General features: G+C 42.6%; 1 protein-coding gene and 1 pseudogene across 1 annotated transcript; both read right to left on the reverse strand.

Annotated features, from left to right (window-relative positions):
- Nucleotides 1-2,338: 2,338 nt before the first annotated feature.
- On the reverse strand, nt 2,339-3,698 carry LOC133898255 (uncharacterized). The gene is made up of 2 exons (XM_062338874.1): nt 3,572-3,698; nt 2,339-2,957 (listed from the first exon to the last, which is right to left on the reverse strand). Exons 1-2 carry the CDS (start codon nt 3,608-3,610, stop codon nt 2,532-2,534), a joined length of 465 nt encoding a protein of 154 aa, XP_062194858.1. The 5' UTR covers nt 3,611-3,698; the 3' UTR covers nt 2,339-2,531.
- Nucleotides 3,699-3,825: 127 nt separating this feature from the next.
- LOC133899642 (polyubiquitin-like) lies at nt 3,826-5,516 on the reverse strand (annotated as a pseudogene).
- Nucleotides 5,517-15,410: the final 9,894 nt, after the last annotated feature.

The following is a 15,410-nucleotide window of genomic DNA, read 5'->3' on the forward strand; positions in this document are numbered from 1 at the left end:
GCAAAACCCTAGCACGCTTCTTAAAACGTGACTAGCTACCGCATGCTTCCACCTGAAGAAAGCGCTCCGATGATAACGTTTGTCCTCCATCTTGCGTTCTTGACCGCCGGCAAGTCTCTCCCACTCCCGATTCCTCAGGCCGCTCTGTCACTTGCATCAGCACCTCTTTGTGTGACTTCGTCAACATGCTATCTTTATCCTTTGTGTTCATTCTTTGCTTAATATTCATGTGTGCAGATAGGTTCACCCTTAACTTCGTCTGGACCTCCTTGATCATCCGGCACCAAGCACCCGCTTAGCCCTAATCACCTGCTGTCGACCGTCAAGTTGCATTGGTCACATGCACATCTTGAAACAAACAAACACATTTCTCCACACTCTAAAACATCTCCAGGTTAACACAAAATAAAAAACTCCAACTTAGAGCATATCCTGCAGAAAACTTGAACACCATATATTCCTCTGTGTTCTGCTCCTGAACACCAGACCATCCGATGACTGTAATACTATCTGTTCCAGGAAAATTTTGCTCTTTGTAAGCAAAGATCCAGTGAAAAATTCCGGTGATCTAATGTCCATCATCAGATAATCCAATATGTGCTAATCCACTGAACCACCGTTCTGCAACCTCTTCGCAACAATAGGTCCGGTGCATTCTCTAGTGTTCACTATTACAGTACTGGACTATCCGGCGTATATGATTAAACTTGGCGTCAAAAATCTCCTCTCTGCAGAAAATATTCCAGCGCTCTCAAAGTCAATCATCAAACCATCCGGTGTTTGCTTTCATTTTGCTTTCAGCACTGAAAATACTCTGGTAATACTCTCCAGTGTAGCAACCACACTCACCGGACCTTCCGGTGCATTGCTTTCCAATTTTACCGAAAAATTGCTCTCTGCAAAAAATAATCCAGTGAGTATACACTGCCCACATCGAAACATCCGGTGAACACCAGAACACCCAATGTTCACACCGGAACTTCCAGTGTGTGTAATTTTTCTGGATACAGAGAAGAATTCGTCAATTCCAAACACCGTCAACTCGAGTTAGAGAAGAATAAGAACAAATATCTATAAATATATGCTAATTAAGTTCAAGATATATTAATTATTATCAATATCTCATCACATTCAAACTAAGACACTTCACCTAATTTCTCAAATTTCGTCTCTTTCCTGCTTCACAACGGCAAGCGGATGCCGTCCGGTCCTCTGCTCATTTCTGACCCTTACTTCCCATTCCGGACGGGAGACGGAGTCAGTGTGGTCTATCGAGTGACGACCCTCTGCGCACGTGCTCGGCTTGCCGTAGCCACCGCGCACCACGCCGGACCTTGTGCCCGTCGGCAGCCGGCCGGGCTGCTCATCTTAGCGCGCGGCCGGGTTGCCAAGGGCTTCTAGCGTCTTCATCAGGGGCGGATGCAATGTCTGCAAGTTTCCCTGGATGAGCGTCCTATCCATGAGATTTCGTACTACCTGTAGGAAAATTGGAACTCATCGCTGCAGCGCCAGGTCCAGGCGGAAACAGATTAAGAAAGGCAAGATTTACAGTTTTGACAAAAAAAAAAGTATTGTTAGTTGAAGGTCTTAACAAATGGAGAAACTGGAGATTTTAATCAAAGGTCACGTTGCAGCTCGATCAGTTGTTAATAATAATGGAGAGCCAAAGATCAGGTGATATACAATGTATTTATGCATATACTGATTATATGATTTATCATAGAGCCTGGTTACACATATATTGATAATACGTTATGTATGTTAGAATATAATAGTTTATTGGTGCCAGTGTCTTGTCTTTTCTTTTATGTTTTGAGTCAAATACACGTTGTCTTGCTTGCGTTAGGGGCGTGCGAGTACGTATAGAACTGAGATACGGGACATGACATGTGTCATGATATTGCAACTGTTGTGTCCCACGTTAGCTATGACGTACGTTGCAGCGCAAGTTGTGAAGCATGAATCGTATGTAAGAATAGATCTGTAAGGGTATATAAATAAGAGAGAAAGAAAATTAAAAAGTCACGGTGATTGAGTAGCATAAAAATCTCTCTCTCGCATCAAATGTTTATGTGTTCCTGCAAGTAGTGCTTAAGTATACCTGTGTGTGGTCGCTAATACTAGTAGAGTAGTCGTGTGAGTGATCAAAGTAGTTACGAGTGATCACGGGAGTGGCGGAGAGTGAGGCGAGTAATGTTTGCGTGTGCTAGACAAAGATCGAGGGCCAACATTATAACGATCGAGAGCCTTTGAATTTTTGGTAAGAAAATCCGGGTCGTTGCACGTTTCATCATCAAACAAGAGGAAACTGAGGCATCAGCAGAGTCTAGACAAGCACATGTAGTATTTTTGGTATAGCATAAGTATTTGCTGACCACACCACTCAGACAAGCACTCAAACCAGGTAATGACCAAGACGGAAACTCAGATACCAAACCATACATTCTTACATAATTCTGCGACGGAAACTCAGATACCAAACCATACATTCTTACATAATTCTGCGACGGAAACTCAGATACCAGGATCCGTCACTCGTTGCCGCAAAGCGCAATGGTGACAATAGAAATGGCGGCGATCAGGAGAGCGTAGAAACAGAAGCAGATGGCCGGATTAGCAGCATTGGTGACCACTCCCGCGGCAGCCGAAGAAGCAGCGAGGGTCGCCATTGCCGGCAGACTCTGACGGCCGAACGCGGCTGCCTTGGAGATGATCAGCGCGCCATGGCTGGGGTGCTGGGAGTCGTCCAGGTTCATGCCCAGTGCGATCAGATTGACCCCCACGAGCATCGCCACAAAGCACGTGAAGAGATGGGCGGCGCCGGCGCTGAGGTTGACAGAGCCTCCTCCAGTTCCAAGCAAGTAGTTTTCCGCCGCTCCATGCGAGAGTGCCATCACGATGAAGCCAAGGGTTATGAACCAGCCGCTGAATGGTCGCAGCTTCCCGGTCCATGGCCGCTGCGAAAAGCAAAGACAATTAAGTTGCGCTTGGTAAAATTTCTAGTGCATCTAGCTTGCAAACAACGAAAAAATTGCAACTAATAATGTCCTGCAACTTATAATGTTCACAATTTTAAGTAAAGCATTCTTCACAGCGGATTGAATTCATCAAAGTTTCAAGTTTAACTCTTCCAGAGGCAGAAAGAATTCATTAAAATGAGAAATCAATCACCAGTACAAGATCATCATATTCTAATTAATTTCAAAAAGAAAATTACAAGATCATCATATTCTAATTTCAAAAAGAAAATGACAAGATCATCAGATGCATAGGAAATTGTGAACAAAACATCAAAATTCAACCAGATTTCACACCAGATAACACATCAGATTCCGGAACTCAAACCACTCAACTCCCTCTCAGCGTACATGGAGCTAGATCTGCACGAGCACCGTGGGAACTCCGCCGCCACGGCCTCCTGCCGCGGCGCCGCCCCGCCCCGGGCCACAGGCATCTCGGGCAGGTGCCATAACAGCTTCTCAGCGAGGCTGACGAGAGAGAGAGAGAGAGAGAGAGAGAGAGAGAGAGAGAGAGAGAGAGAGAGATGGGATATATATGCTGGTGGACGTACCTTGGCAGGAGGGTAGTTCTCCGGCGCTTGCGTCCCCATGGCCGGCCGAGCTCCCTTCCCCACAGAGCCTGAGCCTTCAACAATGGAGGCCGGAAGCGAGAGCCAGACAAGGGTGTGATAGCTGACAGAGAAGGTGAAAGAGCGACACGAGAGGGGCAGAGAAGCTCCCTCTTTTATAGAAACGAGCGGAAAGAAATGGCAGGGTTTGAGGGATCCAGCTCCTGACGTTGATTTCGTTGCTGACGCGTTCGTCCGGTCTTCGAGTTCTTTGTGGTCCTGCTGGGTGGCCTCTCCCTGGCCATTGCCAGTGTTCGTGGCGCCTAGGAACGCTGGGCAAAGTTGAGCATCACACGATCGTAGTTAGAAGAATAGAGCATCAAACGACACCAAAGTTGAGCATTAAGGAATTTAAGCAAGCACAGTTATAGGATAGAACGATCACGATCACATGTTCTTAATACTACCAGAATAGACACCAGAGTCTCACTTGATGGTCACAAGCATGCAACGGCTACAGTCTTCACGCGACTTCAGCCAGACAGCAACAAGACCACCGTACCTAAAATGACCTGAAGATAAAGATAAAGCAAACCCAGCAGCAAAAGCTCACAAACCACCCCGGAGGCGGAGGACAAGGTGAAGGCTGGATTCCTTCTGGATGATTTGATCTGCAAGTGTAAGCCTGCCCTCGAGCGATACACCTACCCTCGAACTGCTTGTGGGTGAATGCCCTCCTTTTCCTTTATCTTCGCCTTCACATTGTCAATTGTATGACTCAACTTCCAATGTGATGGTCTTGCCAGTGAGTGTATTGACAAAGATCTGCAATCAACCACGCAGGCGGAGGATAAGGTACAGGGTGGACCCATTATGGATGTTGTAATTAGCCAGCGTGTGCCCATCCTCGAGATATTTGCCGCTAAAGATGAGCCGCTGCTGGTGCCGGGGAATGCCCTCCTTATCTTCAATCTGGGCCTTCACATTGTCAATTGTGTCTGAGGACTCAACCTCCAAAGTGATAGTCTTGCCAGTGATTTTCTTTAAAAAGATCTGCATGGGTGCAGGGTGGACTCTCGATGGATCCTATAGTCGGCAAGTTTGCACCCATCCTTAAGGTGCTTGCCAGCAAAGAAGAGCTGCTGCTGGTCTGGGGGAATACCCTCCTTATCATGAATCTTAGCCTTGACATCGTCGACCGTCCTAACCCTGTTGAGGGTAATGTACTTGCCAGTGAGGGTCTTCACGAAAATCCAAATACCATGAGGTGACAGACTGAGGTCAAGGTGCAGGGTGGACTCCTTCTGGATGTTGTAATCAGCCAACATGCACTCATCCTCAAGCTTCTTGTAACGAAAGATAAGGTGCTGATCATTCGGGGGAATGCCCTCCTTTTCATAAATCTTTGCCTTGACATTGTCAATAGTATCTGACAAATCCACATCGAGGGTGATGGTTTTGCCGGTGGGGCTCTTCACAAAGATCTCCATGCCATCACATGGCTGACGGAGGACAAGGTGCAGGGTGGACACCCGCTGAACGTTGTAATCGGCAAGCGTTCGCCAATCCAAAAGCTGCTTGTTGGCAAAGATGAGTAGCTGCTGGTCCGGGGGAATACCCTCCTTACCCTGAATCTTTGCTTGACATTGTTGATTTTGTTAGACGACTCAACCTCGAGAGTAATGATCCTGTAAGCGAGGGTCATCACAAAAATCTGCATGCCACCACGCAGACGCAAGACAAGGTGTAGGGTGGACTCCTCCTGAATGTTGTAATCAGCAAGCATGTGGTCATCCTCAAGCTACTTGCCAGCGAAAATAAGGAGCTGCTGGTTTGGGGGAATCCCCTCCTTGTCCTAAATCTTTGCCTTGACGTTGTCAATTGTGTCAGATGACTCCACCTCGAGGGTGATGGTCTTGCCAGTGAGAGTCTTCACAAAGATCTGCATTTGAAGTAAGCAACAAACATGTTAGGATAGTTGTCATCCAAATCCTACATTCTAGAATCATACCGTAATAGCAAGGAGTTCACAAAGAAGGTACTGCAGCAGAAGCGCTACTTAAAGAACTACTAGCACTGCATGGAGTACTACATTTAATTATTCAAAGTATGCCTTGCACCCCATAAATATTCAGAATACTTGTTACCTAGAAAGCTAAGTATGATGCAGTAGTCGCATATGAGAAATCTAACTAGATAAATGAAACGTGCAGGTCAACAAAGCACCCTTGATCACACAGATTGGTAACCCCAAATATGTGAACTAATCAGGCAAATGATCACCCCAAGGTATGTCCAATTCGGAGCTGAATAATTTAATCTGAAACATGCGAAACAATCAGGCAAAAGATCACCCCGACATATGAGTGGCACAGCACAACCTTAAAGGGAGTGCAAGACAGGAATACAGATGTAAGGACCAACTAATTCCACAGAACCTTAAATCGCGTTGACTAGAAACTCGCAAATCGTATTTGATCACATCAAATTTAGCCCATCTTCTGAATAATGAAATTTGCATATGAAAATAACACAGACTTCACAACAGTATTCCGAAGCATCCTACACTAACAGAGAAGTGAACCCAAACCGAAATGTCTCGCGGAAAACTATACTAATCCATCAAAATTTCCGGAATATCCTACAATAACAGATCGAATCTACCGATCAAAGCAACCCTAGACTACCTAAGAAGGGGTTAGCGTACCTAGATGAGATGATTTGGAACGGAAAAGACGAGGGCAACAACAAAGCACGGAGCAAACATTACTAGACGATTACCTGCAAAGAGACGGAAGCACGGATGGATTAGAGGAGGATTAGTTACATTGTGAAGGCGATCAGACGGAGCTTCTCGATTTGTGTTTCGAGGGTTAGGGGCAAGCGGGGAGGAGGCGGCGTGGGCAGGGTCGCCGCCGGCCAACGGTGGTGAAAGATGACAGCGGAGGAGCCGCGGCGCCGTGGGGCGGCAGCACTGCAGCATGGGGGCGAGGGCAGCGGTGGAGGGGGACGCCGGCTAGGAAGGAGTGACGAGCACTGGCTCACTGTAGTGTCGGCGTCGTTACGAGCTGGTTGTCGTCTGCTCGTGGGCCAGGCTTGGCACGAAACTACGGCTCCGACGAGGTTTCTGGTTTTTGTTTGAAAAAGCTGGCTTCTGATGGTAGTTTATATTTTTTTATTAGTTTTTATAATAAATTTTTATTTTTCAGTATGTTAAAAGCTAAAAAAAATTTCTTTTCAAGCAGTTTCTCAGCTTTTAGTTTATTTTCTCAGGAATTAAATTTTCAGTTTTTTAAAAACTAGCTTCTCAGCCTGATTGATAAAACTTTTTGTGATTTTAAAAGCTAAAAAAACCAACTAAATAAGACGTGGTTGGTAGAATCAGGTCGGTCCTGCTTTTTTTTTTTTTTGAATAATTAAGGTTCGGGAGGGTTTCAATAGAAAGCTTGGGCCCAAGTCAATATTTATTAGAAAAAGTTCATCTAGGCCCTAGGAAATAAAATGTATATTCAACCTCTTACGTTGTAATTAAAAGCGGGTCAATTAGCCCCTAGTAGCTGACGTGGAAAATTATCTTAGATAGTAATTTTTTTTAACCTGGCCTTTTCATCTCTCCTTTGCCTATTTTTGCCATTTTTTTTACATGGCTACAAACTTTCTCTTTTTCCTTTTACACGCTTCCTAAAATTTTAGGTGTCTGAAATTTATGAGCGGTGATTAGGCGATAGCGGACGGTAAAGTTTAGGGTTTGGGTTAGGGTTTTTGGGGTTGTTGGTGTGCTTCTCAAGCTTAGAGGGACGCAGGCGTGGGGGCGGGGTGGTGAGGCGACGGTGGCGTCGACAGTCGTTGGCGGTGAAGGACAGTTGGTGGGCTAGTGCTGGTGACGGGAGAGGTAAGGATGTGGCCTGATAGAGTCGGGTTAGCGTTGTGACGGGTGGTGGGCGCAAATCTAGTGGAGACGATCGGAGGCTGGTGGGGTGGGGAGCGCTGAGTGATTGTGCGAGTTGGAGAAACAAGATAAACTAGCGTCATCCAATCATTAAACGATGGTTGCTTAAAATCGCCTTTATTTTAAGTAGTGAACATAGGGGGATTAAATAAATTTTTTTATTCCTCATGGGGTTATATTGCATGCGTACAAGTTTTGAAAATTTTAAAATATTACCAGCTATTGTCGAGGTTATGTGGAAAATTTGAAGAACAAATTCAATCCCACTTGTGACATACAAACCTGACAAATTACAACAAATGGACAAAAAAGAATACCGTTCACACGATTACACTTTCGGCTGTCTTTTCTTTATTGCGTAAACGGGTTGCGTTTGTTCTAAATAAAGTGTTGTTCACAATATTACACTATTTGTACATATGATATGACTTTCAACAGTTGCAAAAATTTACGATTGTCAGACCATTTTCAGATGATACGCTCACGTAACTGGATACACTGCATTCCTCTTCCAGAACGGTACAAAGCCGCACCCAATATTAAGTGGAGTGGATCGTCAGGTCACGAACCCCGATCCCGTCGCCCGAGCAGATGTTGGCGGCCGACGCCCGCAGGATCCACATCGATCACAAGCTATAGCCCAACGCTCACCGCGTACGTCGTCGCACGCCGGCCTGCTGCCCGCTACGTAGTACGGCGCCGTCGGACGGGCGAGGCGCCCGCGTCTCAAACACACGGTGGTCTCAATCACAGTGCGGCGGGCAGGGACGGGTGAAAGATGAGCCGCATTTGAGTTTGGATGATCTTTGCGCGATGCGAAAATTGCAAAAACGTACCATCTAGAAGTCGCATTGATTTTGAGTTTTCTCCTATAACCACTTTTGTTGCAAAAACCCACTTGCCATTTCAGCATGGTTTGGTTCTCCTCTCCCTTCATGATCATGATGTAGTGATCAGATTTGGTTTTTACTGATGTGACATAGTTGGATGATATCTCTTTACTTTTAATCTACGTGTTTAACGACTACTATTATGAGTTTAAATACGCATATAAGGATATGAGAGAAATGATAAAATATCAAGTGATGATAATAAATGTATATAGAATGAGTCACACATCCACATCGCATCGAAGTACGATAAGAAAACATCAGTGAAGGCGAAGTATGCATGCAAGGCGTGAGATGTAGCTACTGGTACCTTATTGTTGACCTCCAGTAGAAAGAAAAAAATTCTTTCAGTGCCACTGTAAACTTCCTCCATCCCAAAAATACCACTAGAAACACGTGTTTCTCACGCTTCTTAAATTTTTTAACTATTTTTTAAATGTTATCAATGTCGTTGTAGTCAGTTCTGTTAGATTTGACTATGAATCCATCTTTGAAATACCAATCCTGCCCCTCTGCTACTTCTCTTCCTCAGTCATCATGGTCTCACTCTCTCCGACAATCATGACTCATCAAGTCCTCATTCTCTCCGACAATCATGGTATAGTGTTCCAGCTACAGTGTAAACACATCTTATTAGGAGTGGTCTTTCCTTATAGCTCAGGGTGTGTAGAAAATTAAATGATTTTCACTTTCAATGATTTATTATATTAATTAAACTCGTATAATTTTTCCTAACCTAATAAGTAAGAAATTCAAACCTCTAACCTAACAAATAAGATATCTAATCATTTTTATCAGGGTCCTGGTCCGTCACTACACCCTACCCACGGCTCCTTCACATCTCCTCCCCAAATCTGTAGCTCTGCCACAGCGACGCTGACCATCTCAAGACCGTGGCCAGCGCTAGAGCAGCCTTGCACTCATCCCGGCATCGATGACTGCAGCGGTAATGGAAGCTTCTCTCCTTCTCTTCTTCTCCATCTTCCATGACATCTTGCTGCACCTAACCTTGTTTTGCAGTAGGAACTCCTCCGCCATGTGCAGGTTTCCGAGAACATCATGGCCCTTGTTGGTTTTTAGCTTAGAAAAGCAAGAAGAAAGTGCAAGAACATGGCAACAGTTCTGCTCCTTGAGAGTAGTAGTGAAGGAGAGAAAACAGAGTAGTAGTCTTCCTTTAGTCTAAGTACACCCTTATATATAAACTAACTGGTACAGAGAACTCCATTTAATACAAGGTACACGTCATGACACTAGATTTTACTAAGGCATCACTAGACTTGTAGATAATTCTATCAGTAGCTAGCAAGCAACTACGTATTTTGCATCACCATTCAACACCCCCCCCCCCTTGATGCAAAATCACACAAACCAAGAAACTTCCTTAAATATAAAAACTTTGCAGGAGGAAGAGTCTTAGTTAATATGTCAGCTACTTGCTCATTTGTTGAAATGCTCTTCATGTCGATTAAACCTTTAGAAACTTTCTCACATAGAAAATGATGTTGTATGTCAATGTGCTTGTGCGACCATGGTGAGAAGGATTTTTCGACATCAGAACAAAAGCCATATTGTCACAAAAGAGTTATGTTGAATTTTGCTGAGGTTGATGAAGATCTTCAAGAATACGACGTGTCCAAATAATTTGACATGAAGCTGCAGCTGCTGCAACATATTCTGCTTCAGATGAAGATAATGCCACAATTTCTTGCTTCTTTGATGTCCAAGAGATTGCTCCCGATCCTAAACTCAAGAAAAAAACCCGTAGTGCTCTTACAGTGTTCTAAACAACCTGCCCAATCACTATCACAAAAACCAAAAAGCTTCAAGTGTGGAACATGAGAATACCAAATGCCAAAGTTGCTAGTTCCACAGACATAACGAAGAATTCTCTTTGCTGCACCAAAATGCTGATTGGATGGTTTATGCATGAATCTTGACAACAAACTTACAGCAAACATGATGTCTGGACGAGTATGAGTCAAGTACATCAAACTACCAATTAACTTTCGATACATTCTTGCATCAGCTAACCCTGTTCCATCCTCAAGTTTCAGCTTTTCACAAGAATTCAGAGGAGTGTCAACCTTTTTGCATGCATCCATACCAAATTTCTTCAATAAATCATTTGCAAACTTTTCTTGAGAAAGAAAAATGCCATCAGAAGTTTGAGTAACTTCTAATCCAAGAAAATAGTGAAGAAGTCCTAAGTCTGACATCTCAAACTCAGATATCATTTTCCCCTTAAACTCATCTAAGATAGATTTGGAAGTTCCTGTGTATATGATATCATCAACATACACAAACAACAAGAATTTCATTACCCTTCTTTTTCACATAAAGAGTTGGTTCACTTTGGCTCTTCTGAAATCCATTTGAAAGAAAGAAAGCATCAAGTTTGCTATACCATACTCTTGGTGCTTGTTTTAGTTCATAAAGTGCTTTTTTTTTTTAATTTGAACACCTTTTCTTCCTTTCCTTTAATCACAAAACCTTCAGGTTGTTGTATATATACATTCTCAAGAAATTCTCCATTCAGAAATGTAGACTTGACATTAAATTGATAAACCAGCCATCCATGATGTGATGCAAGTGCAAGAATCAATCGAATAGTCTCCATTCTCACTACAGGAGAAAAAGTTTCAAAGTAATCGATACCTTGCTGTTGTGCATATCCCTTGGCAACAAGGCGTGCTTTGTATTTTTGCACACTTCCATCTGAATTAGCCTTTACACGAAATATCCATTTTAGCCCAATTGCTTCTTTTCCTTCGGGCAGATCAACTAGCTGCCATGTGTTATTTTTCTCAATAGATGTAAGTTCTTCTTGCATTGCTACATTCCATTCTTCTTTGTCTTTTGCTTCTTCAAAACAAGTTGGTTCAATAGCCATAAGAGCAAAATTACAAGAACTCAAGATATCTTGAAGAGATCTAAACTTTCTTGGCAGAGTATCAATATCTTCTTCCATGGTGCTAGGAGAAACTTGTGCTTCTTCATCTTCTTGAAAAAATGGATCCATATACATAACGTTTTTGAAATTTTCAGATATATTCCAATCCCAACATGCATTTTCATCAAAGATAACATCTCTATTAACAAGTAACTTCTTAGAAACAGGGTTATAAACTAGATAACCTTTAGTTTGCTCACTGTAGCCAATGAAAATACACTTCTCACTTTTATCATCCAACTTTTGACGCTTTTCTGAATTGATGTGTGTATAAGCAATGCAACCAAATACTTTTAGATGACTAACATCAGGTTTAGAACCATACCAAGCTTCATAATGAGTACGATTCCATACTGCTTTTGTTGGAGAACGGTTGAGAATATATACTGTTGTTGCTACAGCTTCAGCCCAAAAAGAATTAGGGAATTCTTTGCTTTGAGCATGCTTCTTGCCATTTCAACAATAGTACGATTCTTCCTTTCGGCAATACTATTTTGCTGCGGAGTATAGCTTGCTGTGAGCTGCCTTTTGATACCTCTTGCTTCACAATAATTGAAGAATGCTCTAGAACAAAACTCTCCTCCTCGATCAGTCCGCAATATATGAATTGTATGTCCCGATTCTTTCTCAACAAGTGCTTTGAACGCCAAGAACTTTGAAAAAGCTTCAGATTTGTGTTTCAAAAAATAAACCCAACATTTGCGACTGAAATCATCAACAAAGAGCAAAAAATAGAAGCTACCATTCAAGGAGGGTGTTTGCATTGCACCACATATATCAGCATGAACTAATTGTAATGGCTTATGAGCTTGCCAAGACTTTCCAACAGGAAAAGATGCACGATGTTGTTTGCCAAGGACACAACTTTCACATATATCATTATCAATATCAATAGAAAGGAGACCAACAACCATGTTCTTTTTACTCAACAATTTCAGACCATGGAAATTGAGATGCCCATAGCGCATATGCCAAAGCCAAGAATCATTTGGAGTAGAAGAAACCATGGAGTAACTCAAATTAGACATCTTGAGTGAAAACAACTTGTTTGGTGCTATGTGAGCTTCAAAATAATCAGCATTAGTCTTGCTACTAATCATGCATTTTCCATCATCTAAGAGTACTTTATAACCATTCCCCATGAGTTGACCAACACTAAATAGATTATAAGTCAAATTAGGAACATAGAAAACATCATGAATATATCTCTTGTTCCCATATTTAGTGTGCATAGCAATAACACCAATGCTTCCACGTGGACTAGTTTATTATCACCAAAATAAACTATCCTCTTAATAGGATCAAGCTGGGAAAAATACTCCCTTTTACTAGTCATATGGTTGATGCAACCACTATCAATAAGCCAAACATCATCATTGCTTTGCTGTGCATTCAAACAAGAGAGAAACAAGTTATTTTCTTCCTTTTTGTCATTAGCAACATTGCTCTGTTATTCAGCTTTCTTCCAGCAAAAATTTCAAGATAGCCATACTTTTGACAATAATTACATTTTATATCAAAATACCTGTTACTTACTTGTGTGTTGCCACCACGGTGACCACGCCCACCGTAACCATGACCATCATAGCCACGGCCAACATAACAGCTACGACCGTCATATCCACAGCCTCTATAACCAATATTGTAACCACGACCTCGACCGCGGCCTCCGTTAAAATTTGCATTTCCTTGGCCTTGATACCTTCCTCTTTGTGCATCATGACTTGAGGAACTACTGTTGTCTTGGTATGGTTTTGTAGCAGAACCATCACCTTTCACTTGAAAAGCTTGATCAACAACCTTTTCTTTTTCTTTCAACCTTCTACTAATTCTTTCATCATGAGCTTGAAGTGAGCCAATCAGTTCATTGAAGGAATAAGTTTTCAGATCCTTAGATTCTTCTATTGCATCTACAACTTGCTCATATTTGTCTGATAAACTCTTCAAAACCTTTTTCACTACCTTCTCATCTTTCAGTTCTTCACCTAGAGCTCTAGTTTGGTAACAATACTAGTGACTCTAGTTACAAAATCTTTAATTGATTCAGCTTGCTTCATTGAGAAATTCTCAAATTCATTCAAAAGATTCTGAACTTTAATTTCAATTACCTTTTCAGAACCTTGGAACTCTCGTTTCAAAATATCCCAAGCTTCCTTTGATGTGGTTGCTGCTGCAATTTGAGGAAATATAGACTCTATAACTGCCTGCTGAATCACCAACAAGGCTTTTGCATCCTTCTTACAATTCTCACGAAGCTCCTTGCGTTGAGCCTCAGTCGTATTCTCAGTCTCCTCTGTAAATCCATGCTCCACAAGATCCAATAAATCTTGAGATAAAAACTCCAAAATTCATAACAATCACCATTAAAAACAGGGATTAAAGATTGAGAAAGACCATTACCACCAATTGCTTCCATATTCCCTTTTGAGGCCTTTTCACAAACACTTGGTGGGCATAAAAGAGGCACTCACCAACTTGCTGCAGTGGTGTGTGCAAACTTCCTCAAACACGTTCTTCTTCTTGCTGATGAACTCCTCCTTCAATCAGCAACAAACATCACCTGGTTCTGATGCCAAATTATTGGTTTTTAGCTCAGAAAAGCAAGAAGAAAGTGCAAGAACACAGCAGCAGTTCTGCTCCTTGAGAGTAGTAGTGAAGGAGAGAAAAGTCTAAGTACACCCTTATCTATAAACTAATTGGTACAGAGGACTCTATTAATACAAGGTATACATCATGACACTAGATTTTACTAAGACATTAACAGACTTCTAGACAATTCTATCAGTAACTAGCAAGCAACTACTTATTTTGCATCACCATTCAACAGCCCTCGAGCTTCCAAGAATCGAGCTGAGCAAAAAGAAGCCACCATGGATGAGGCTGCGAGCGGCTAGATCTGAGCTAGAAGTGGCTGGGGTGGAGGCACCCTGAAGCGCCGGGAGGAATGGATGAACAGGAATTGGAGGTGTGGCTGCTCGTGCTCGCGCTGCTCACACCTCCTGCTAGACCCGACCGCCACCATGCTTCCGAGAGCACCATGGCCCTCGAGCTTCCCATCCACTGTCAAGCTCCTCAGACTCGGAGGAAGGGATGGAGGGGAAATTACTTGGTTTTGTAGATGGATTTTGGGTGGAGCTACTGCTGGGAGGAGGAAGAAAGTTGGGATTGGGAGGGTAAGTCGTGGGAGAGGAGCTCGCGAACATATGCTCGGCCTGCACGTGTACAGGGGAAGAGGAAGAGGAGAAACGGGATAAAAGAATGGCATGAGGACCTAGGGGCAAAATAGTATTTTTGCACGTCTACAGCATGACTGCTGGAAAATGGTCAACAATCGCATGGCCAGAGAAAAAGTTTAACAAGCGTGGCACTTAAGAGATACACTATTTTCAGTGGTATTTCTGGGATTGGATAACTTTTCAGTGGCAGAAAAAAATGCCCCAGCAGAAAAGGGGTGCTGCTCCCAAAATAGAAGTAAGAAGGGGCTTTTCAACTTACTAGTTAAAAGTTCGAATGTTGTAACGGGAATCGAAATTTTTGACAAGGTATTGACTTAGTGCCACATAATGAGATGCAACAAAAGGTTATCTTGCAAATTCTTGTGAACAAAGAAAACATCAATTAAATCTGTGAACCAGTGACTATCAAATTCCTCATCAAGATGGACCAATAATTTGTGCACTAATCATGTCCACTACATCATTTGCAGTCCTTGGAACACATTCATTCTTCACATAAAACATGTTAGATGGACCAATATCACTCTGAAGATCCCAAGATATCCCATCTCATCGGAAAAAGAAACACGAAAGTGAGAATCTAGTCGTGCACATACACACAAAGAGATAACTACTGGCGATAGTTCCCCCCATAATTTATCATATTTAATTTCAATCCGGTCTTTACTGAACGATTGCACATGCAAATTAGCAAGGATAACAAAGAAAAAAAAATAGCATTACCCTTTAGCAGCTCCTAAGAAGTATGTGCCTCATAGAGCGATATCCCAGGTCAGTGAATAATTTCACTCTCATCATGGTGCAACCACATATCAAG

Source organism: Phragmites australis, chromosome 18, assembly GCF_958298935.1.
Source record: "Phragmites australis chromosome 18, lpPhrAust1.1, whole genome shotgun sequence".
NCBI classification, from domain to species: domain Eukaryota; kingdom Viridiplantae; phylum Streptophyta; class Magnoliopsida; order Poales; family Poaceae; genus Phragmites; species Phragmites australis.